Source organism: Cinclus cinclus, chromosome 3, assembly GCF_963662255.1.
Source record: "Cinclus cinclus chromosome 3, bCinCin1.1, whole genome shotgun sequence".
NCBI classification, from domain to species: Eukaryota; Metazoa; Chordata; class Aves; order Passeriformes; family Cinclidae; genus Cinclus; species Cinclus cinclus.
Window position 1 is genome coordinate 19496782 of NC_085048.1, and position 23020 is coordinate 19519801.

At 41.9% G+C, this 23020-nt stretch overlaps 1 protein-coding gene across 1 annotated transcript; it reads left to right on the forward strand.

Moving 5' to 3' along the window:
* Positions 1-7447: 7447 nt before the first annotated feature.
* ALKAL2 (ALK and LTK ligand 2) lies at positions 7448-12951 on the forward strand. The gene is made up of 4 exons (XM_062488521.1): positions 7448-7730; positions 10048-10101; positions 10210-10290; positions 12674-12951. The coding sequence occupies exons 1-4, from the start codon at positions 7448-7450 to the stop codon at positions 12736-12738; spliced, it is 483 nt and encodes a 160-aa protein (XP_062344505.1). The 3' UTR covers positions 12739-12951.
* The last annotated feature ends 10069 nt before the right edge of the window (positions 12952-23020 follow it).

A 23020-nucleotide genomic window follows, 5' to 3' on the forward strand; every position in this document is an offset into this window, starting at 1 on the left:
ATAGTAGAAGACAAATATGAAAACTGCCAGGGAGGTTTCCTGGCACTGAAACCCAGCCGTCAATACTGTTAAATTGTTAGGGCAGTCCCTGGAATGAGGTTAGTCTGTGACAACTCTCCTGATCGATCCCTGTGTACTGTTGGGAAGCAAGGCTGCCCAGGAAGTGTTCCTAATGAGTAGTTTGCGTAAGGCTGTCCTCTTGCTGGCAGTAAGGAGGATGGACAGAATGGATGTAGCCTATCCTGTGCCAGCTGGCTTAAGTGCCACAGACTTTATCAGTGCTCGCGAGCACATTATATTTATGCCTGCAGATGTATCCTCTGTATTCCAGGCCCTTGGATTCCTGCATCTGAGCTGAACCAGGATGTTTTCTCTCCTCTAAAGGACAGCAAATTTACATACAAGAAGAGACAACATTCACAAACCTTAGCTTGTGGATGTACAACACAGTGTATTGAAAATACAGTCTGCACTTTAATATCTTTGCATCACTTCAAGTGTAGAATCAAGAAAAGCTAGAAGCTGGACTCTGAAATCTAGAGACAGCCCCTAATAGTTTTCTGTTGCTTTTGAATAAACTTTCTGCCTGTAATGTGAAGACAGCTTAATCCCATTATGAAGCTGGCCATGAGGAGGCTGCCTGGGTACAGTTTGGGATAGCAGTGCTGGTTTCTGGAAGAAGAAAACCGCTGGTCAACAGTGAACATGTGTAGGGGGCTCAGTGCTGCTACAGCTCTACAGTAGTTGTAGAATTGTTTATGGCCTGAAAAATAGCTACCTGGAAGGGGATTAACCCCCCTTCCTTCCTCAGCAGCTTTTGTAGGCACATGATTTTCCAAAGGGTGTGCTTGCCTACAAGAGGATTCTGGTCTATAGTCTGGCCAATGGGCGTCCTGTACATGTGATCTGTAGAAATTCATCCAGCTCTCCACTGGATAGTCATGAGGCCTGCTCACTAAACCAGCAGTGTGCCTGCCTACTGATGACCTGCAGAAGGAAACAAGTACCTCGGCTTTTTATAGTTCTCAATGTTTGTGCTTAGCATTCATATGCTGATGGTGAGTCATATGGGATATCCTTATGTTGCCTGAGATGGCATTTGTTTTTCAGCATAAATTTTTTAAGAAGTGGTGCAAAGACAATGTGAGATAAAATTCTCAGATTTAGAGTACACTATCAAAACATGTCATCATTTATCAGCTATGGCTCTAAAAAACACGTGATCCACTTGTCTCTTCTAGCTAAGAACCATGGCTGTGATGAAAGACGAAGCTACTCTGCTTCTAAAATTACTAAGTTCTTACGTACACTGAAGCTATCCTCTTTCCTTTGGCACAGAAAGACCAGAGTAGGCTGGAAAATGTAATGCATTCTATCAGCTAATGAGACATCAGCTAGAGCTTTTACTTGTAATCTTAATTTGATGTAGAAAGAGTTTCTGTGGCTGCAGCTAACTCTAAGTGAACAGACAGGAGTCCACAGTGAACCCACATGTAGTGGCTCAGAGCTGCACAGTAGCTACATAAGTTGGTTTCATAGAATGGCATTAACCCCTAAGCCTCACTTACCTGCTTAAAAGTTCAAGGTCTGGTCTACGTTAGTGTATTCCTGTAGGCAACAGTCTACAGATGGAGAGATTTGACTTGCTGCACTTGGGCATTTATCTTTACTGTGTAAAAGAAAGTACCTCTGAAAACCTAAATACAGAATAATTCAGAGGGATGGTCTCTGGACATTTCAGGAGGTACCCCAAATACCATGAAAAGCATCTAAAAAAGTGAGACTATGCTCTAAAGACTTACATTTCCTCCTGCTAGTTCAGTAGGATTCCCAAAAGAGCTTTGTGTTGGTGCAGCACTGTTGCCCTGCTGCAGCATTGCAAAGCTGATTGAACATAAATTTAAAACTGGCTCAATAACTGATGCATTTTCCAACTCAGAGCTGTCTTTAGCCTTGAATTTACAGGCAGAGAAAAGTTCTAGCCAAAAATCTGGCTGGGAATTTTTGTTGTGGTTTCTTTTATCAACTTACTACCAAACATCAAGCTGGCCCTGGCTGCAGTTCTGATGAAACATTTGGGAACTGTATCAAAGTTCTTGGGTTTTGGTTGCAGTGATGATTAATGGGATTTTAATCTGGTTGGCATTTGCATCAGGTAGGAAGTGGGGACAGCCCTTAAAATGCTCAATTGGCTTTAAGACCCCTAACATCTGTTGAAGCTTTTGTTCTAGTTATATATGTTCTCTGGCTGATTTCAGTGCTATAGGAATTCTTACTGCCTCATCTTTAGTCTCCCCAGCAGCTGTCATTGGGCATTGCCTTTGAGAGTTGGAGGCTCACAGAGATGACTGAGCCAGGTGCATAAATATTATTTTATACTTATATACAATACATTATATTGAAAACATTCTGCATTTTCATTAACTTGGAACAGAGATTTTGGAAAGTATCATCTGTTGAATGCAGGGTGTGCATTTTTCTATACAGATTTTAAAAGTAACTATCACACATGCAGATTCCATGTGTGTGGTCAACATATTGTAAGTTGAATTGCCATGTCAACCAACTGATACCTACTCAACCCAGAAGAATTACCAGCCCCATCTTATTCCATAGTACTAACCTCTACTGGGACTGGTATGTAACCTGAAGGTTAAGTGAAGAGTGAAAGTCTGTTTTTTAAACCAAGAGTTTTATAAGCTGATGTGACGTTTGAGAAAAAAAAAATGCATTTCAAAATATTTCTTTGAGGTTCTGAGGTCAATAAAGAGCAATGCAAGAAGCATTTCTTTACCCTAGTTGTATAAATGTCCATTGGAACATTCTTCTAAGCATATACTCAGTTCATGTATTGGTTATGAGCCTGATTTAGACAATCAGCTCTCCTCTGCAATCACTTCAGAAAATGTTGCACTTGCTTTTATTAAATATAGATAGGAACTCTTATGTCTGTTATAATCAGCTGAAACAAGAGCATGCTCAAAACTGTAGGGCTCTTAGCATGAAAATTTCACCAGTCTTAGACAAGAGAACCAAAGAGAACACATTTTCTTGTTTTCATGTACACCATGTAAGTAAAGGCAGTCAAGATAGCTTTCCTTTTCTGTCTTAGCATGGCGTACTAGAATGGAATACTAGAATGGAATTGGTGAAAACAGTGACTAATGTGTGTTATTTAACAAAACTAAAAATTCTGCCTGGCTTTTGTTCCGAATCCCAAATGTGGTGCCTTTGTTTCATAACCAAGGGAACAGGGAAGAGTACACTGTCTAAAAACAATCCACCAAATGCTGCATTTGATCCCATTTGTGTATTCTTACTTCATGAGGTCCTTATCCTGAAGATCACAGTGTTTAGTTTAAAGATGGTGCGTTTTTAATAATGATCAATCTTCACATAGATTTTGATTGTGGAAGAGTTAACTAACTTGATGTCCTGTAAAAATAAGACAAAAAACATCCCATCACTTTCAAACGAAAACCACTTCTCCAGGACAAGCAAAAAAAAAAAAAAAAAACAACAACTTAATTGCATATCATTAACTCTAGGGATCCACTCTCTCAGGTTCTTGTTGGGTTTTAACTCTAGGGATCTGCTCTCTCAGGTCCTTGTTGATTTTTGAGACTGAGTTTCTTATGTCCCTCTCCACCTTCTTTCAAGGAAAGCAAGCAGGTTTTTGTTCTGGCAGAGAAGGTGTGTTCATCTTTCATCTCTGCCTGAAGGGATTAAAACTTACATCTTGTAATTCCTGGAAGAATGCTTTCTTCCCCATCCTGGCTGTTTAGTGCTGACAAGAGTCAGGCACTTCCCGGCATCCAGGGAAGAAGTCCAAGAACCTGTGAGCAGCAATGGCAAACAGTGCACCTACTCACTTTAGAAGCCTCAGAAGTCACACTGAGGATGAATGGAAGGCTTGGGTATTGTAGTTTTGACTATATATGCAGAGTAGGAGCTTGGTAGCATATAGGCAGTTATTGTCTAGATGGCTAGGTTAGGTGAATCCCTAAGAAAATATACTTAAGAAAATATAACCTGTTAGAATATTACATTACCATCCTAAACCTATCAGTGGAAGTTCCAATGTAATTATACTGAATCATGGGAGCTATTACATATCTTTGTATAATTCAATGCAAACAAGTCATAATAGACCCATGCCTCAGAGTCTGCATGCAGAAGAAGACAACAAATTGTTCATCTACCTCATATCTCAGCTAATACCTTCATTGTACTTTGAGTCTATTTTTATATTAGTAAACTTAAAAGGAGTATTCCTCAGCATTGGAATTCAGTTGTTTATGACATTAACTTGCCCTTGGTGTGTCTTAGGGCAGTTCCAGCTATCCCATTCTCAGTCATGGTAGAGTTAACCCATAAGAGGGACTGATGCAGTTTCTGCTAATGTCCACTGTCTTTTCAAAAGGAAGACAGCTACATAAACCATATTATTTAACAATTTCCTAGTTGTTCCTTGAGAGCTGGTCTCCATGCCAGACCTAACAGGTACATCCGAGACAGTAGAAAAGATGCAGCCTAGCATTCCTGACTTGGTGCGTACTCAAAACACAGGCTCCTTACACGATGTTGGCCAAAAATGACATGGAAATTGTAGGTCTAAGGAAGGGGACAATCAGTCCAGGTGTTTAGCTGAAATCCTCTTTCAGTTCTGCAGTTGCATCTACCTTTTTCCAAAGAGATCACTTCGGGTGAAGGAATACTTGCAACGTAATCTTAGGAACAGAACACCAGGCTGTATTTGGCATGCCTGGTTTTCCATTTTCCCTGTCTCCAATTGGTGACCTCAATGTGTCAATATTTGGAATGACTAACATGTAAATACAGCCATACCAAGTTATGTCATGCAAAGGGACATTCTTTCTCACTACTGAACTGATTGTTCATTTTCTTTTTTTCCCCTAAGTCTTCAGGTGAGTGAAAATAAACCATGAAGCCAAGAAGAGGAAGGATTCTGGAAACCTGACAAAGCAGTCTTGCTCAGTCTTGCCTCTCGGTCTCTTTCTTCATCATGTGGTGTGTCTCTTTTTTAACGTTTTTGTACTTTCACTGCCACAGAACAGGCTGGAGATTTTTGCAGTTAGAGACATGTGCAATTCATCCGCCGGTGTTTAGGATGAATCGCTGGAGATGACGAAGCGGCCGCGGAGCCCAGCTACCCGGAGCACGGCCGGCGGTGACCGCGGCCGCCCAGCCCCGGCAGCCCCGCGGGCCGGGCCGGGCCGGGCCGGGCCTCCCTCAGCGCTCGGGGCCGCGGGGCGCTCAGCGCCGCCTGCCGGCGGGCGGGGACAGCGCCGGGCGCGCGCGGGGCGGCGGCCGCCAGGGGTCGCTGTTCCCGCGGCGCGCGCGGCCCCCTGAGAAGCGCCCCCGGGGGTCGGGGAGCGCGCGCGGCAGCGGGGCCGAGGGACAGGTTCACCCACACGGGGAGGGACAGGTTCACCCACACGGGGAGGGACGAAGGAACACCCGGAGCTCCGCCGGCTCGGGTTTCAGCCTCCCCCCGCGTGCCCCGAGGGGCTGCGCGGGGAGGGCGGCGGCCCGTGTGTGCTCCGGGGAGGGGCTCTCGTTGGTGGGGGCTCGGCGCTCTCCGCAGACCGCTCCGCGCTTCCACTGCCCTTCGCTGAGGCTCTGTCACCTCCGCCTAGGGACCGGCAGCTGCGGGAGCGGACAGAGCGCTCCCGCCGATGGCACTGCCTTCGTCGTCCTCCTCCTTTTCTTCCCCCGGCTCCGCCGGGATCGCTTCCAGGCAGCGCCGCACCGGGAGCCCAGGAAGCCGCCTGGCCACCCGGGACCGCCCGTGCCAAGAATCGGCGAAAGAGGCGGCACGCCCGCTCCCTCCCTCCACCCAGACCCACTCAGCCGCCTCTCCGCGGGCTTCCCGGCCGGCGGGAGCACAAATAGCCTCCCTCTTCCCCGGCGGCTCGCCCCCGCCCCAACACCTCCCCTTCCCCGCCGCAGCCGAGCCCGGAGTTCCCGGTAAACAGGCGGCTTCCCCGCCCGCCCCCCGCGGGGCTGCGGCCGCGGGCCGGGGACCCGCATGACGAGAGCCGCGCCAGGGACATCAATATTTCAGTGGCTCCTCAGCGCGGTTCTAATTAAAGGCTCGGGCGATGCGCGCCCCCCCATCCCCATCTTCCCGCCGCCGCCCCCTCCCACTCCAAACACACACACTTGGGACCGTCTCCTTACGTCGGAGAGCAGCGAAGGAAGGACTGAGCCCTGCCCGGGAGAACCGAGCAGGGGGAGGGACGGGGGGGACCGGGGCGGGAGGGGAGAGAGGGCGGGAAGGGGGGATTTGTGCAAGCAGCGACGCTCCCGAGGTTGCCAAGTGGACTTTTATTGTTTTCCACCCACTTCCAAGTCGATACTATCTGCCGTCTCATGTCCATCCTATAGCCTATATAAGCGGCTGCGCTGGGGCTGGCGGCGATGGAGTAGTTTGTGGATACGGCCGGAGCGCAGGGACGGGAGGGGGGCGGGCGGGCCAGCCGCGGAACACTCGGACTCCCTGCCGTTCGCGGGCTGCTGCCGTCCGGGGAACGGCTCCCGGGGTGAAGGCACCTCGGCTTCTGGGACGGAGACACAGGTAAAGCGGCCCGCGAGCGCCAGCAACCTCCTTCCCCTCTGTCTCCCTCCCCACGCCCCCATCGCTCCCGCCGCGCCGGGCCGGAGCTCTGCGTGCGGCTTGACCGGTGACAGCCCGCGGGCAGGAGCGGCCGCCGCTGGACCCCGCCAGAGTTAGCGGGGCACGGAGCGGCCGTGAGCCAGGGGCGGTCAGTCGCCAGAAGGCGAGCGGCTCCGGAATGATGCCGGCCGCCTCTCTGGGCTTCTCCTGCGGGGAAGGGGAGCGAAGAAAAAGGGGAGACTGGCGGCGCTATTAGCCTGCCCCGGCAGGTTGCCCCCCCAGCCGCGCACCTCCCGTCCCGCCGCTCCTGCCCGCAGCCCGAGCGCGGAGCCCCGCAGCGACGGTGAGCTGCCGCGGCTCTCCGGCAGAAACTTCGGGGAAAGTTGTCGCCCCTCGCCCGCGCTCCTCCGCTCCACGGCGGGGCGGGGAGAGGCGGGGCGGAACGCCCGTCCCGGCCGGCGATCGGCTCCGCCGGGGCACCCCCAGCGTGGCCCCGCTGCGGGGTTGCGTCCCCGCCCTGCCGCGGGGCCCGGCGCCGGCTGCGGGGAGGCCGTGCGGGCGCTGCCCGGGGCCGGCGCTGTGGAACGCGGGGGCAGCGGCGGAGCCCCGGACCCCCCGCAACCTCCGCAGCCCGGCGCGGTCCGTGCCCCCGCCTTGTGTAACCTGCCAAGCGGTCCCCGCTCTTTCCTCCGCTGATGTTTCCGATTCCAACCTCACGGGTCTCCCCACCTTCGACCCACCCCAATTTTCTCTTCCAGTGAAACAGGGGATCTAACATAGCAGCGGATCCTTCCTCTTCATCCCCTCATGCACTCTTCAGGTCGGACTGCAATGAGTGGACTGAGGTCTTCTGGACTGCTGGGGCTGGTACTCTTAATGCTCTCAGCAGGATACTGCAGAGAAAAAACGGACTCCACAGATTTGAAGGACAAGCAAAGTCTCTTAAATCTCATAATGGAGATCATTCAGGAACTGAAGAGGTACCACCTGGAGAAGGACAGTGGGATGCAGTACTTCTCCAAGCATGACTATAACTTGGATCGAAGGGAAGTGGCTGACTATGGGGGATACCAGGACGAGCAGAGAGTTGGTAAGTCACAGTCCCATTTTTTTTTCCCTAGGGTGCCTCGGTGAATGAGGTAGTGCATCAGGTTACTAATTTTGTATTAAGAATTCACCAAAATACCTGCAAATTCCCTTTGCTATCGGAAACAGACACAGATGGCAAATTTGGAATAGAAAACCTCCATTCACCTCTCAGAGTCTATTACTCTCTGGATAATGTACTCAACTGATAGTCCAACTTCCTGTGGCTTTGAACAAAACCTAATAATATGGGAAAATACTGAAATGGGCTGAGATCAAAGAAAGAAGGGATGAAAATGCTTTTTTCCTGGAAGGTTACCACTTATTATCTTGTGCTTGGTTTAAGTGTTTCTTGGAAATGACCTTAGCAAGAATTTTCCTGCAGGACTGTAGTGTGTCCTTAAAGACCTCACATATAGAAGTCCTCCCTGCAGCTCAGCTTCACTGAACTGTTCACCCTGCTTGTTAGTTCCTTTTGTACTCCAGCACCTTTGAAATACTAGGGAACTGACAGTACTCCTCTGTCACTGTGCAGGCTGTGACCAGTTTGGGACACTCCTGCAGTCATCCTTCTGCTCGTTTGACTGGCTCTTCTCTAACCTGCTTAGTTTGGTGATGTACTTCTGTGCATCCAGTTGAAACTTGATTTAGTTTCTCCTGCTGCCATGTCTAATTTAGTGCTCCCTGTCACTCCCAAGCCCCTACAGCGTTACTGATGCTTATCTGACCCCTCCAACTGAAAGTGACTTCAGGAATATTTTCCAGCAAATATCTACTCACTTTTTCTCAAACTGGCTTTCATTTTCGTAGTATGCTATTTATTTTGTCTTTATTGATATTGTAAAGCTTCATTGTACCTTTTTGCCATTCTCATTCACACTCAAATATCCTCATAATTTGCATTTACTGGTGGCTGTCATGAAGATGCTGCTTCTCCATTTGGATGATTAAGGAACGCACAGAGGAAGAAATTTTTGTTCTACTTAAGGTCAACGCAGGAGAGAACATTTTGTTTTACAAATGTTGAAGAGTCAAAGAGGCCAGACCATGATCTGTTCAGCTCTAAATCTCATCTTGGAATGTGGGCATAGTTTTTGGTCACCCTGTTGGTGCTAAACATTTGCCTCGTGTGGAACCGTTATCTACAAAATTAATAATCCTGCTTCAGAGCAGATTAGTTGCTACTAATTGTTGCTACTGATTCTGAAGCAGGATTTTGCACTCTGATATTATAATGGAGTTTTTCCCAGCAACTCTGGAAAGGAACTACTAGTTAGAGTCTTTCATTTCAGTTTTGGCATCACTTTCCTAGTGAGCTTGTCCCATGGGAAATTTCTGAGTGAAGCATGTGTGTTTTTAATGCTCTTCATGACATAATTAGGTCAAATAGGATAAGGTCAATTTTACTTACACTGACTAAAGTTAGAAGTAAATGAAGAATGACTTTCGAGAAGTGTCTAAATTCACAAGTGAATCAGATCTGGATGGAAATGCTCTCTGCTTTATATCTGATAAGAGGTGCCAGGGGAATGAAAAAGGCTGCTCAGGCATTCATGGTCAAGTAAATAAAGCACCATGTAGCATATCATACACAATCAGCACTAAGCTATCAGCATGGAGTTTGTAACGGAAAGCAATCAAAGATAGCTGTAAATCAGGAAGTCACTAGCAGGGGTTAGGGCTAAAATGGATTTCAGTAAACCAGTTTCATTTTGCCATCTGCTGAACACAAAACACAAGGCGGTAAACCACAAACGTAGGGAGCCAGAAGAGAGCAATTTGCTTGGAATAATTTCCTGTGAATTTTATTTACTGCTGGGAGGAGGGAGGGAAGATTCCTGTAAGTAGATCAATCCAGTTTCATGATTACAGTAGAACAGTGCTTCTACAGACATACCTGGGACAGAATAGTGGTTACATTTGCATAAGAGGATTAGAAGACACAACTCCAAACTTGAATATATCTTTGAGTTTTTACTACTTGTGCAATAGGAAAGAATTTAAATCTAGGTATACTTGATAATGTAGTCCATAGAGAGCTAAAATCTGACTCTTAGTTAATAACCATTGTCATTAATGATTTCTCACCTAACAGATATGTTCCATCAGTGCTGTGTTTTACAGAGCATTTTACAAGGTCTCCCTAATTAAAGTGAATGCTTGAAATTTGGCTTACTGTATGCAAAGGACTTTTGACCTCCATGCACCTGCCAAGACATAGCAGTGATGTTGCTGGACAGAATATTCCCTGTCCTCATACTATGCTTGGCAAGGATAGGTCCAGTGCAGCAGAGTAACTATTATTTTTTTCTGTCCAACAGAAATAGTTCCCAGAGATCTGAGGATGAAAGACAAGTTCTTGAAGCATTTAACAGGTATGTTTTAATTTTGCATTGGTATCCATACTTCACATAGATACCATAAGCTACACTGCTTACCTGTGAGCTCTGCTGATTCATAACCTGTATTTCTTTATATTTCAGGTCCACTCTACTTTAGCCCAAAATGTAGCAAACACTTTCATCGGCTTTATCACAATACAAGGGACTGCACCATCCCAGCATGTAAGTAACAGAAGCAGACACTTCCTTAAAACAAGAGGAACTCTAAAACTTATTAGCTCTATCAAGTATCAGTAGTGATACAATGCCAGAATGCATTCCCTGAAAAGAAAAACTGAACTAAAATTTACTAAAAAAAGTACTAAGTGTCCTCTACAGCATTGCTAGAACAGCATCAGCATTACAGAGAGCACAATGGAAATAAAACTTTCTCATCAGAAATACACTATGTAGAATGGCTGTAAACACTGTATCCTTAGGTACTGATGTATTTGCCTCGTGGGTTCCAAACTAAGTGTTTGCTTTTCATAGGAACATGACTCCTCTCACAAATACCTTATATTTAATATCCAGCGCTGTAACTTCAATATAGGATCACAAATCCAGGTGGGGATATTTACTTTTCTTTGATTATTTATGTAGGACACAATTTATAGACATTTTCTATTTTGACTATTCAGCTACCAATCTACCAGTGATGTTGACAGTGAACCTTTGCAACATCTTTCTTCAGTGAATTATAAAAGTATAACTTCTTAGCTTAGCAAAAAATATATGTAAGTGCAGATGGACGCAACTAAGCAAATGCAGCTTATGATACCTCATCACTGTTGGCAGTAGCAGGAATTAAATAGAAAACAAACACTGACATTTATCAATCAGTAGATGTGACTCCAGATTCATTCTGAGGTAGACCTGTTGAGTAAGCAGATGCTATTTTAGTACAGGCTTTTCAGAATGGAAGCACACTTTATTTTACTTGTCTGAGGTCAACCAGTTGGGTCAGTAGCAGAGCTGGGAATAGAAACAAGAGTTGCAGATTCCAAGTTTCAAGTATTAATAAATATTTCAGCCCAGTGCATTTTAAAGGCATATTTGGTAAGAATTGTGGACATTTTTCTCTATTTGTAAGGCTTCACATTAGGAATTCCTTGGAAAGACAAGGTTTTCTAGATGACAGGTAACCAGATCACACTCTTCACATGAGTGGAGATGTAAGTTGTTCATAACTTGTCTGTTCTGAACAGGCAACAGTCATATTACCTTTTTCATAGGGATCACAACACAAGCGTCATTTGGCTCAGCACTAATGAGTACTCCAAGCTAAAAACTAGTTGGCCTTAAAGGCTCTAAATTAGCCTTTTCCTCCCGACAGCTGACATATCCTCCAACATAATGTCTGGATAATGGAGGATAATTTGTATGAGTGGCAGTTGTACCATAACTATGCTGTGAGTTGGGGTTTGTTAACATTTCATCTCCAGAAAACATTAGATGTAGTTACTCATTAATGAAATAATGCCTAACATAAGTGAGTATCACTTACTGGGCTGGATTGACTAGCATCTCTTTAAAGTAACTTTCTTCAAGGAAAATGAGATGAACAGCCTGCTTTAACACTTAGCGTACAGAACGATGTGACTTTTTTTATATCCTGACTTCAAATTATACTGCTCCTTCTGTGTAGAAATCTGAAGGCCAAGCAGCAAACAAACTGAAAGTGTCTCTGATGCTGTGGTGTGGTGGTAGCCAGTACAAAACCACTGTGTTGGCATGCCTTCTAGTATTTCATACAGTGTAATAACATTGGTACCTGAAAAATAATTTATTTTTCTGTCTGTCCATAACCAACTTGTACAATATTTGCTTTCAGTTTTTCATGTAAATGAAAAGAAAACAAACCAAAATCTTTTAAATAATTTCTTTAGTTTTGCATTGGTTCTGTGTCTTACTGTGAATGCATCAAAAAGTTGAAGGTATGTACGAACAACTAAATACGAACAACTAACAATAGGACTACTGTGGAAAAAACAATTTTACCACAGTTTTAAGATGAAAGTTGATACTCTTATGAATGTTTATGATATGAATGTTGTATGACTAGAAGGTGTTATTTGTCTCATTTAACAGCTTTCCCAGGAAGAAAATCTATTGGAGAGTGGCATTACTTAATATTAAGATGACAGTTGAGGGCTGGATTTCAAAGGTGGATGAGCACTACTTATTCTTTCACTAATATGGAAATACTACAATCACATGTTTAGATCCTGCAAGGAAGCACAGGCACAGATGTATAAATTTTTATACATACATACACTTGGAGAGCCTCCAAGCACATTCATGCTGTTTGTTTACAGACAGAACATGTGCAGATGTCAGTTGCATAGTTACACGTGCCATTAGACATGGCTTTTAGTTATTACCCAATTTTTACACATTCGTCTTTTAAGTCAAAGGAGTTGATTTTTATTCTGTTGCAAACTAAGGTATTCATTGAACTTTTCTATGACACTCATTTGCATACTGAAAGCAATTCTGATTTTTAAAGGCAAATTTTATTACTTTGGTAATCTAGTCATGCCTTTTTTTTTTTTTTTCTATACAGACTATAAAAGATGTGCCAGGCTTCTCACTCGATTGGCAGTAAGCCCTATGTGCATGGAAGGATAAAGGTAAGCTTTTTCCTAGCAGAAATGACATTCCACTGCATAGCAAAGCAGTGGATGTTGTGTTTGATACATGAAAATTCATGGGAATATATTAACAACTCTCCTTTAGATAAGGTATTCCTTTCCCAGAGGACTTAAGTAACTGGCTTAATCTGGCAAATTTTGGCATTAAGGAAAGGGTACCCCCTACTGGAAGTCATTACATAAATGTCTATGTGCATCATCTGTGAATTATTTATAGCAGCATACAGTTAGCAGATAGTGAATTTGTTGTTACAGAACAAAACACAACAGCTGTGGCTTATTTTTCAAGTTGACTCAGTATACAATTGCCTGTATCGGCAGCAGCAGCCGCCCTTTTATGTGTGCAGCTGTACATCTGTGCTGTACTCAGTAATATGAGTTAATATATACATAGCTTTACACATCAGAGCTTTGTAAATGCAGATAGGTCACAGGTGCTTTTATAGTAGTTCAGTTAAAATGTATTGATAGTAGCATTGATAAACTACTTTCAAACTATTCAGAATTTTTGGGATTTTCTTGTGTACACCTCTCATATCTAGAGGTTCATTCCCTCCTTCTTTGCCTAGATGGGCCTCTGTTTCCCACAGATACTTAGGAAATACCATGCACTAAAATGAAAACAAAAGCCAGTCAACCAAACCAAAAAGTACTCCCAAACTATCTGTATTTTAGAGAACTGTAACGTAAGAATACAGAAAGACTAATTTACATTATGTCTTCAACCTTTACCTAAGACAAAATGTGATCTTGGACAAAGGGATAAATAATGACCATGCAGATTTTTCTGTAACAAATGCTGTGAAGCCAAGATGCTTTAACTCTCTGACAAAATATACATCTTGTGGAAGGAATCAGTGAGAAAAGTAAAAACTATTAAGCATTTTATTTTATTTTAAGCATTGACGGTTTTGCACTTCACTCTCACAAGGAAGCTGGGGAAATAGGATCAAGATAAATGTAAAAATGACTGGAAAACGATACATAAGTAATTTGTAAGTGCTTCATTGTCAAAACTGGGAAAATGTACTGACCAGTATCACACAGCTTCCTTATAGGTTTGATATTGTTCAATATTTTCATTAATAACTCGGGTGATAGAATATTGTATTTATGTACTGCACTATTATAGGACAAGCAACCATGATACAGTACAACCTTGAAATTAAAAATAATCTTGGAAAATAAGCCAAATAGTCTAAAACAAGTATAAGAGATAACAAGCAGAATTATGGAAGTCCTGTGGGATTTCAACTGCAGAAATACGTGGAATTTGGTGAATAGTTAGATAGTGCTGTCGAAAACAAATTTTGTCGTGGACAGTAAACTAAGCAAGTCAGCAGTGTTACACTTGGAGAAAGTCAAACAATACTGGAATTTATAAATAGAATCATGGTTTATGGAACACCTGTTTTTAATTTAATAATTACTGTTACTGGAATCCTATATTTAATTAAGGGCATCACACTTGAAGACATATGGGTTCTTCTTGTAAGAGTTCAAAGAAGAGCAATGTGGATGACCAAAGGTCTAGAAATCTTAGTGTACAAGAACAGTTACAGGAATTAGGATTATTTAATCTAAAGAAAACATGACTGCAGGAAAACTTATGGAACTATTCAAGTTGTTCTGTCCATCCGGTCTGGATAAATGAGACATAATTTGTTTAATTTTGCAAATAGGTGAATAATGTTATTACCAATACCAATAAGCAGATACATCAGAGTGTGAAATTATTTTCTCCCTTTCTTCAGAAAATTGTATCTGTATCTTAACAACCTGTCATGTAAACATGAACTTGTAATATGAAGGAATAGCAACTAAAGTAGTTCCTATCTCAAGCTGGGAGTCTATTAAAAAAGTTTATCTCTCAAACAACCTTTGCTCAACATGTTTCTATGTCAGTAACAACTGTCCACTTCTTTTATTCACACAGACACAAATCAGTAGTGGTAGACTCCTTAAACAGCCTCGATTAGCAAATAGAAGACTATCCTCTACCATATCCATCTGGAGATACACTGGTGTCTCTGTAAGATTAAGCCTCTTTTCTCCTCAGGGCTTTTCCACTGCATCAGTTCGATTTGTGTGAAACAAATTAGGTTTCCTGTTTTGTTCAGTATCTGATTTTTGTTTCATTGCAGGTTTATAAGTGGGCTGGGCTATAGATGTACTATTACTTTGGCAGTTTCGTTGGATTTTTTAGATCCGTGGATATTTATCCATGTTTAGAGATCAATTTCGAGAGAAGAAAAAATACAGTTTATTTGTACTTAAAAGTGCATTTTGGACTAGCACAGCCTCAAAGCACACAAGACATTGAAACTCAGCTAAGATCAAACAAGAAAATAATACATGAAATCAGGAGTTAGACATGTTACTGTCACAACACCTATCTAAGTGGGCATATGTGTGTTTATGGTACAATGTGTCTTATGGAGTCTTCAGTTTTCTCATGTATGCTATATATATGTAACTGAGCTCCATCTTCTTGTGTTTTTTTTTGTTTTTTTTTGTTTGTTTGTTTTTGTTGTTGGGTTTTTTTGGGTTTTGGTTTTTTTTTAATGTATGTTCCCTTTCTGGCTGTCCTACACACATGAGCAATGCAGGGATCCAGTAACAGCCCTTCACCTTGTTGAGATTGCATGAGTGAAGCCAGAGCAGCAGATCTGCATTATCAGATCTCCAGATCTCTCAGTAGTCCTTTTTTATTTTTCCAGTCAGCCATCCAGGTTGTACTCCCTGGCTGCCACCAGCATCACCTCTAATTAATTTTGTTCTGTAATCCCTTCTCATGTTCAACACAGCTATGCTACAGTCCTGTCCTTGATGTTTTTTTCTTTATGCTGTTCCATTCTTCAGCCTCTTTTCTTCTGCCAGCTTCCTAACAGTTCCCATATTCCATGCTTGCTTTGCTCTATTCCATGCAGATACATCCCACAACTGTTAAGTTGCCCATATCTGCAGTAGGTAACAGATGCCAGGAACATGATTCCTGAAGTCTTCACCTAAATAAAGTTCACAATTCAGATCATGAGCAGTTTCTGTGACAGACAGTGATGAATCTGAATACCCCTTTGACAGCATTTGTCACAGCCACTTTGGCTACAGCCATACAGATTTTACTGCCTCTGTTTGAAAACTTCAGGTGCTACTGTTGGTGCCCTCCCTTTTCTATTATCTGTTCTTTATCTGTTAGCTGGAGACCAACACTGATCTCACAACTTACCTTGAAAACTCCTTGCACTGTGAGAAGTAGTTCAGGGACTAAGGACTGCATTATCACATATTAATACATACTTATGTTTTGAAGATTTCTTCTTATTTCTGTACTGACAAATATTAATGGGGTTTTAAAAACTTATAAAGCATCTACAGTTATTTCAAATAAAGTAAAACTAATGACACACACTAATAAATACAAGACTGGTGCAAGCAGTTGGGAGTCTTGGGCTAAGCACAGAAAATGAGGTTTATATATTATAAAAAGTATATTAAAGAAATCTACCAGTTGCTTGTTTCCTTAAGATGCAGATACAAATAATTAATATTTGTAAATACAGGTCAAATATTCTTTGCAAAAATCCTAACAAGCTTAAAACTAAAATTTCCTTTGGAACTTAGAAAAATCTGTGTAAAATCCTCAAGATGTATCGACCATACTAGTAAGGTATGTGACAAATGCTGAAAATACAAGTTAGAAACTTAAAATACATGAAGAAAAAACTGAAATACTCCACTAAATATCCCATTCCTATACATCATATTATATATTGATTTTTTCAAATTATTCTTAAACCAAGATATTTGAGCACTTGAATTTTGCTTCAAGTATTTTGTAATAATGGAAACAGCAGCCCTTAATTGCATTTTCCCATAGACTGCTGCTTTCTCAGAGTAACGTTGAGTGCATTGAAGAAGTGTCAGATGCTTGAATTCCATAAAAGTAAAGGTGAAATTAAGATGAGGGGTTAGTGTATTATTCAGTGAAGACCTGTTTTCTGGAAAGTATAGCTTGATTTGTTTTATACAGCTGCTCAGGGCATGTTCAATCACCTCTTCTTGGTGCCAGGAAGTGGTTCCCAAGTTAACTAATTTAAGACTTTAATCTGAACTACTGCTTTGATTTAAAAAGGCATCCAGTGTGCATGGTTACTAGTGTGCCACTGTCCAGGTTTATTAAAAGGCAACTCAGTTTTCCTTGCTGTGGTATGTCTGTGGCTGGCACCAGATGGAACATTAAGAGCTTCATAATCTTCAGTTTATGGATCTTTGTGATCACATTACAGCAGAATTCCACCTGGATGTGCACACTTTGGAAAAGAATTTTTCTATGTAAGCATAGGAAGGTTCTACTACAAAATCCTACTGGCACAGTATTTTACAGTTTATATTGATATTTAAACCACTAAATCCTTTTCATATAGATTAGCTAGCTTATCATCATGCACAGGTAATAACCAGAATCAATTTTGGAAAGCTGTAATATGCCTTTACAGTAGCTTTCATTTGTGCTTTTAGAAGTTAGCACAGTTGGCTGGGAAGTTGTATAGTTACCTATGTTCTCAACAGAGGCTGTAGTCAAATTGCATTCAGGATCTCCACTAAGACTATCCACTGTCCTTCAGCTAAGTTCCAGATTAATATTTGTAGGCCGATACATAAAACAGACTATATGAAATTAAAAAAAAAAGTAAAACATTTATCAATGCTAAATATCTGGGGTCTATTCATTTCTGAAAATGCCAGGGGTTTAGAAAACTGTGACTTAGCTGATACAAAACTGCTAAGTTACCCATACAAAAGCAGGTGTAGATGAGATGACAAATGAGCATCCTAATCACTTTTCACCCCCAGTGAGCTGCATATTCCCATTAGTAATGAAAAAAGTTTTTATTACATTTTCAGTGTTTAACCTGTAGATTGTACCACATACTGATCAAAACAAAAGTATGTTAATTTCTTCTAAACATCACTTTTTAACATCGTATCTTAAATAGGCTACAGTAGGAGCTTACATACTGAAAATAAGCTAGGTGAAAATGCAAGACAAGGAAAATTTACATCAGTTTCCTCCTCTAAAGAAGGGTATTAAAAAAGATAAAAGTAATTCTCCTATCTGCAAAGCTAGAAAAAACCACATAGATTACATTAAGATTTTCTGTAACATTATTACATTTCCTGATAGCTTTCAAAAATTGCAAAACTTAATGTTTAAATACTACTAACAAGTATTTCTGTATGCAGCAATAGCTTGATTTTCAATGGATTATGTCAAGTCCAACTGACTTCGCATACAAATGATTCCATTACAAATTATACTTAAGCAGTAGAAAATGTAGAGAAGCTCAGAGTATCAGAGAATTCACACTGATCATGGGGAAGACAGTTACCTATGTTCAGACTGACAATATGAAAGTTTTAACTGTGAAAAATATCAGCAGCAGAATTCTAGCATTAGATTACCACTTATCTCCCCGATGAATTTTTGATGGCTGTAAGACACCAAAGCTTCATCTGGGTCTGTTTGCATGTAAGACTCTTTCAGCTGTGTAGTTCCTGCTGACCAAAAAGCCACTGTACATTTTTTTACTTCTAAACAAGAAAAACAACAGGCAAAGAAACACATGAAACTGGGTAGACAGACTTGCAGCACTCAGTTTTCACCTGTCTAGAAGGGGATAGACTTCTTAGATATGTGTATGTGCAGTTACACTACATTTTCTTACAAACTTTAAAGGTATGGAGGAGTAGGGCTGTGAAAACCTTCACTGCTCAACCTCTGAATAAACATTTCTAGAATAGAGACAAAATACATACATAAGCAATGTGGAAACCTGTAATTTTGTATTGGTGATTTTGATATCAGTGTCATAGGCATGGTGGTGATTTCATTCCAAGAAACTCTTCTGGAAGACTTAATAGAACAGGCACCAAATTGAACCCCTGCAGCTTGTGCTTAGTTTGTGGTGGCTCAGTGTTGGCATGTTCCAGGTGCTATAGTTATACAACCAACTAAAAAAGTTACTTCTATTTGTTTCTTGTTTATATGAACCCAAGTTTCTTCACAAATAGGCCCAATGAAACATCAAATCCTTCCTACATCCTTCAAATGGACATGCCATCAATGGCTCCTGACACCAAGGCATTCAGACAGTATTTTGCAATCTGTTAATGCTATTCCTGAGGTTTATTCACTTTTTGACTTCACAGATGCAGTCACTGGATCAGAGTAACTATAAGCACATTTTTAATAGGTAGAACTGGATTTCTCTAGTGTGTCTACCAAAAATGAACCATCAAAAAAAAAAGTGATGCTTTCCAGAATTTTAGCCTTGACTAACAAAGAAAGTGTTACTATAACAGGCTGGTATGAACTGAACTAAATCTGAAATTCAATGCTGATCTTTCCAAAGTTATTACTGAATTCTCCAGTTTCATTTATTTTCACTATGATAAACACATTCTTGAACACATGTACGCGAGTATAAAAATGATGAAAGGCAATTTTCTTCTTTCTTTTAATCCACCAGATATTATTACCATGACAAGAAGCACCAAGAACCAAGAGAAGTGCCTTGGAAACCAACAGGGAAATAGAACTTACTACCTTTTAGTGAATTCCATTGTGAACAAGAGATTTATTTTTGCAGATTGACAGACTACTTCCCATAATTATTTGAACATGCATTTTGTATGTCATCGACAGTTTGCAGATTGACATTCTCTACAGTAGCATAACTGCCAGTAGTACTTAATGCTCCATACTTAAAAATACACTACAATTGATGTGTAATGCTGCCAAAATATGTAAACACAAATATCTCACCAAGAAAATTCATGTTCTGTTGCTTAATTCTACAGTTTTAAGGAATGTTTGTTTGTATATTTAGAACTACTAAAGATCTGCTCCACAGTAGTTGTGGTCACTTGATATCCTTCATGCTTATACAATTTTTTAAAAGTTTGGTTAAAACAGACTTGCATTGGGGTCACATTGTACCCTGAAGTACAAATTGCATGACAAACAGGAACGTAATTCCAAGTAGACATACTTTTTGGAACAGTGGAGCATGGATTTTGTATACAAACACAAGCTGCCATTAATTTACTTTATATAATAAATGTATAAAACATTCCAGCGAACGTGCAATATGTAAATACTGTAAATAACAAGCATAAGTAATAAAGTGTTTGGTATGAAGTTGTTCTCAGTTTGCTTTCTGTTCACTGAATCCTGTTTGAATTCTGTTCACAGGTAAACAAACTACCTTCTGGTAGCTACTATCATTTATCCACACTTAAACTTCTTTCCACAAAGAGTTCACTAGTGTAAGAAGGAAAGGTGTACTCACTTCAGAGTTCAGTAACTTGGACACCCTGGATTTATGAGGATGGACAAATCTGTTTCAAACCCACAGAATGCCCACACTACAAGGCTGCTCAAATTCTCTACAGCTTTATAAAAAAGAATATTGTAAACTTAACAGATTTTCTGAGGATTTTGTTTGCAGTTTGGATTTGATTTGGGGAGGGGCTTTTTGTTTGTTTTTTAATAATTTGCAGGTCTGTTAATGATACTGCAAGGCAATCTAATCAGAAAATACCCAGTAAATAATTTTAGTATTGTGGAATCTTTAAGGAGCTAATGTTACTCCAAAAATCTTGCCATGCATTTTTGTTTCTTCTTTAAATCCGGTATTAATTCCAGTTGTCACAGTAAAATGGCTCAAACAAGATGAAAAATTTTATGTGTGATCTATAAATCCATGTATTGGGTTTGCATGGCCAGGTTTTGGTAGTGGAGGGGTTACAGGTGTGGCTTCTGTGAGCAGCTGCCAGAAGCTTCCTCCATGTCTAGAAAAGCCAGTGCCAGACAGCTCCAGGATGGATGTGCTGGGCCAGTCAGAAATGGTGACACCTATGGGATAACACAGCTGAAAAGGGAAAAGTTACTGCACAGTTGCAATTGCAGCCAGAGAAGAGCTGGTGAGAACATGTGAAAAGAACAGCTCTGCAGACACCCAGGTCAGTGCAGAAGGAGGGCAGGAAGTGCTCCAGGCACCAGAGCTGAGATTCCCCTGCAGCCCCTGGTGAGGCAGCTGTGCCCCTGCAGCCCATGGAGAACCACAGGGATGCAGAGATCCACCTGCAGCCCATGGAGAACCACAGGGATGCAGAGATCCACCTGCAGCCCATGGAGATCCACAGGGATGCAAAGATCCACCTGCAGCCCCTGGAGGAGACCCATGCTGGAGCAGGTGGATGCCTGAGAGGAGGCTGTGACCCCATGGGAGGCCTGTGCTGGAGCAGAGTCCTGGCAGGGACCTGCAAACCTGTGGAGAAAGGAGCCCACACTGGAGCAGGTTTGCTGTGGGACTTGTGACCCTGTGGGGGACCCAGGCTGGAGCAGGCTGTGCCTGAGGGACTGCACTCTGTGCAAGAGTGACCCACACTGCAGCAGTGTGGGGACGACTGGTGCTTGTGGGATGGACTCAAGCTGGAAAAGTTCATACCGAACTATTTCCAGCAGAAGAGACCCTACAATGGAGTAGGGGAAGGACTCCTCTACCTGAGCAGGAGCAGAAACAACCTGTGATGGAACTGAGCATAACCCCCATTTCCATCTCCCTGCAGTGCTGGGGGAGGAGGAAGAGCTGGGAAAAAAGAGTGGGGGAAAGGTGTTTTTAAGGTCTTGTTTTACTTTTCATCATCCTGCTCTGTATTTATTAGCAATAATTTCAGTTAAAATCCCCAGCTTGAGTCTGTTTTGCCCATTACACTGTTTGGTGAGTGACCTCTCCCAGTTCTTATCTCAACCCATGAACCCTTTGTTATATTTTCTCTCCCCTGTCCAACTGCAGAGGGGAGCAAGAGAGAGGCTCTGATGAGGTGCCTGGCCTCCAGCTAGGGCCAACCAACTACAATGAACCACAGGTACTTTAATCTTAATACTGGCACTTATAGTTTCCATTCTATCCTGTTTGAACCACAACATGTAAAACCAAAACCTAACACAACCCTCCTCAACCTGAGAGCTAGAGGAGCTGAGATTCTGGAAACCGACACTTCAGAGCCTTCAGCAGGCAGCTCTTTAGAAGAAAAAATGGCAGAAGTACAAAATCCCATCCTGGAACGTGGCTGTATTTGGAAGGGGAGAAGTACATATTTTTATTTGCTTTCAGTGATGACTGAAGGCTAAGTTCCATGTATCGATGGATGGAATACATGCCTGCAAAAACCCGCTGTTAAAGGGATCAACTTCTATGGGATTCACTAAAGCTGCTCATCTGCAAGTTCTCTAGATTTAGCAGAAGCTACCATGCTCTGACACAAAACACACCTATACTATAGCAGACTTTTTTTTGTCTTAACTTTACCACTTAAAATACAAGCTGTGGGGGCAGGGAGGGACATACAGGAGTCAGTTCTGTATTTTTTCATTCAAAAGAGTAATGTTTTGGATGTGTGAGCACTTAGTCATCTGTATGATACATGATTTGTGTCTTAATCCTGTGTTCACTGTTTCTCTTTGAACCCAAATAATGGTTCTGTGCAACCGTCCTTCCTGAAGGCAATCCCTGTTATGTATTCTGGGCTTCTACAAACTGGTGTAAAATACCATAGTGCTCCTTCCCCTCTCCCATAAAGGAAACTACTGATTATAAAATAATTCAACTAGCTTATTCTTCCTAGTAGAGGTGGTTAATTATTAAGTCACTAGATTGCTTGCTGAAAATCTATTTCAAGGCTGAAACTTTTAAAATGTGAACTGAATTTCACACGAGTTTTGATTTAGTATCACTTTACAGGATTCCTGAGCCTAGTGAAGGTAAACAACCATATCCTCTTATTTCCTTTGTTACCCCAGCAGCTCACAGATAAAGATTTAAGACCTTTCAATCTCAGCCTTAATAAGTAGGAAACTATATAGGCTGAATTCCTACATAGCCATGAATAGGAAAGCATAAACCATCATGTTCTCAATCTTATGAGTTATTTTACTTTCACTGGAATATTTGAAATGGTCATTCTGGCAGGGAGTAACATTAGATTATGCCTAAATACTTCCACCTTTGAGGTTAGTGCATCAAAAAAACACTTTTCGGATGTTTTGTCCCTAACTGCCCATAACTCTTTCCCATTTACTTTGTCAAATCATTAATAAAAGGAATCGAAAATAACTTTTCCAGAGTCAGTACTTAATTGGATCTGAAATAGTGTATTACTCTTTGTCTCTGAAATGTGAAATAGCCATT

Coding starts and splice junctions, on each gene's coding strand:
- ALKAL2 (XM_062488521.1), top strand. CDS start 7,448: ATGCACTCTTCAGGTCGGACTGCAATGAGTGGACTGAGGTCTTCTGGA. Junction 7,731..10,047: donor CCAGGACGAGCAGAGAGTTG/GTAAGTCACAGT, acceptor TCTGTCCAACAG/AAATAGTTCCCAGAGATCTG. Junction 10,102..10,209: donor GTTCTTGAAGCATTTAACAG/GTATGTTTTAAT, acceptor TTTATATTTCAG/GTCCACTCTACTTTAGCCCA.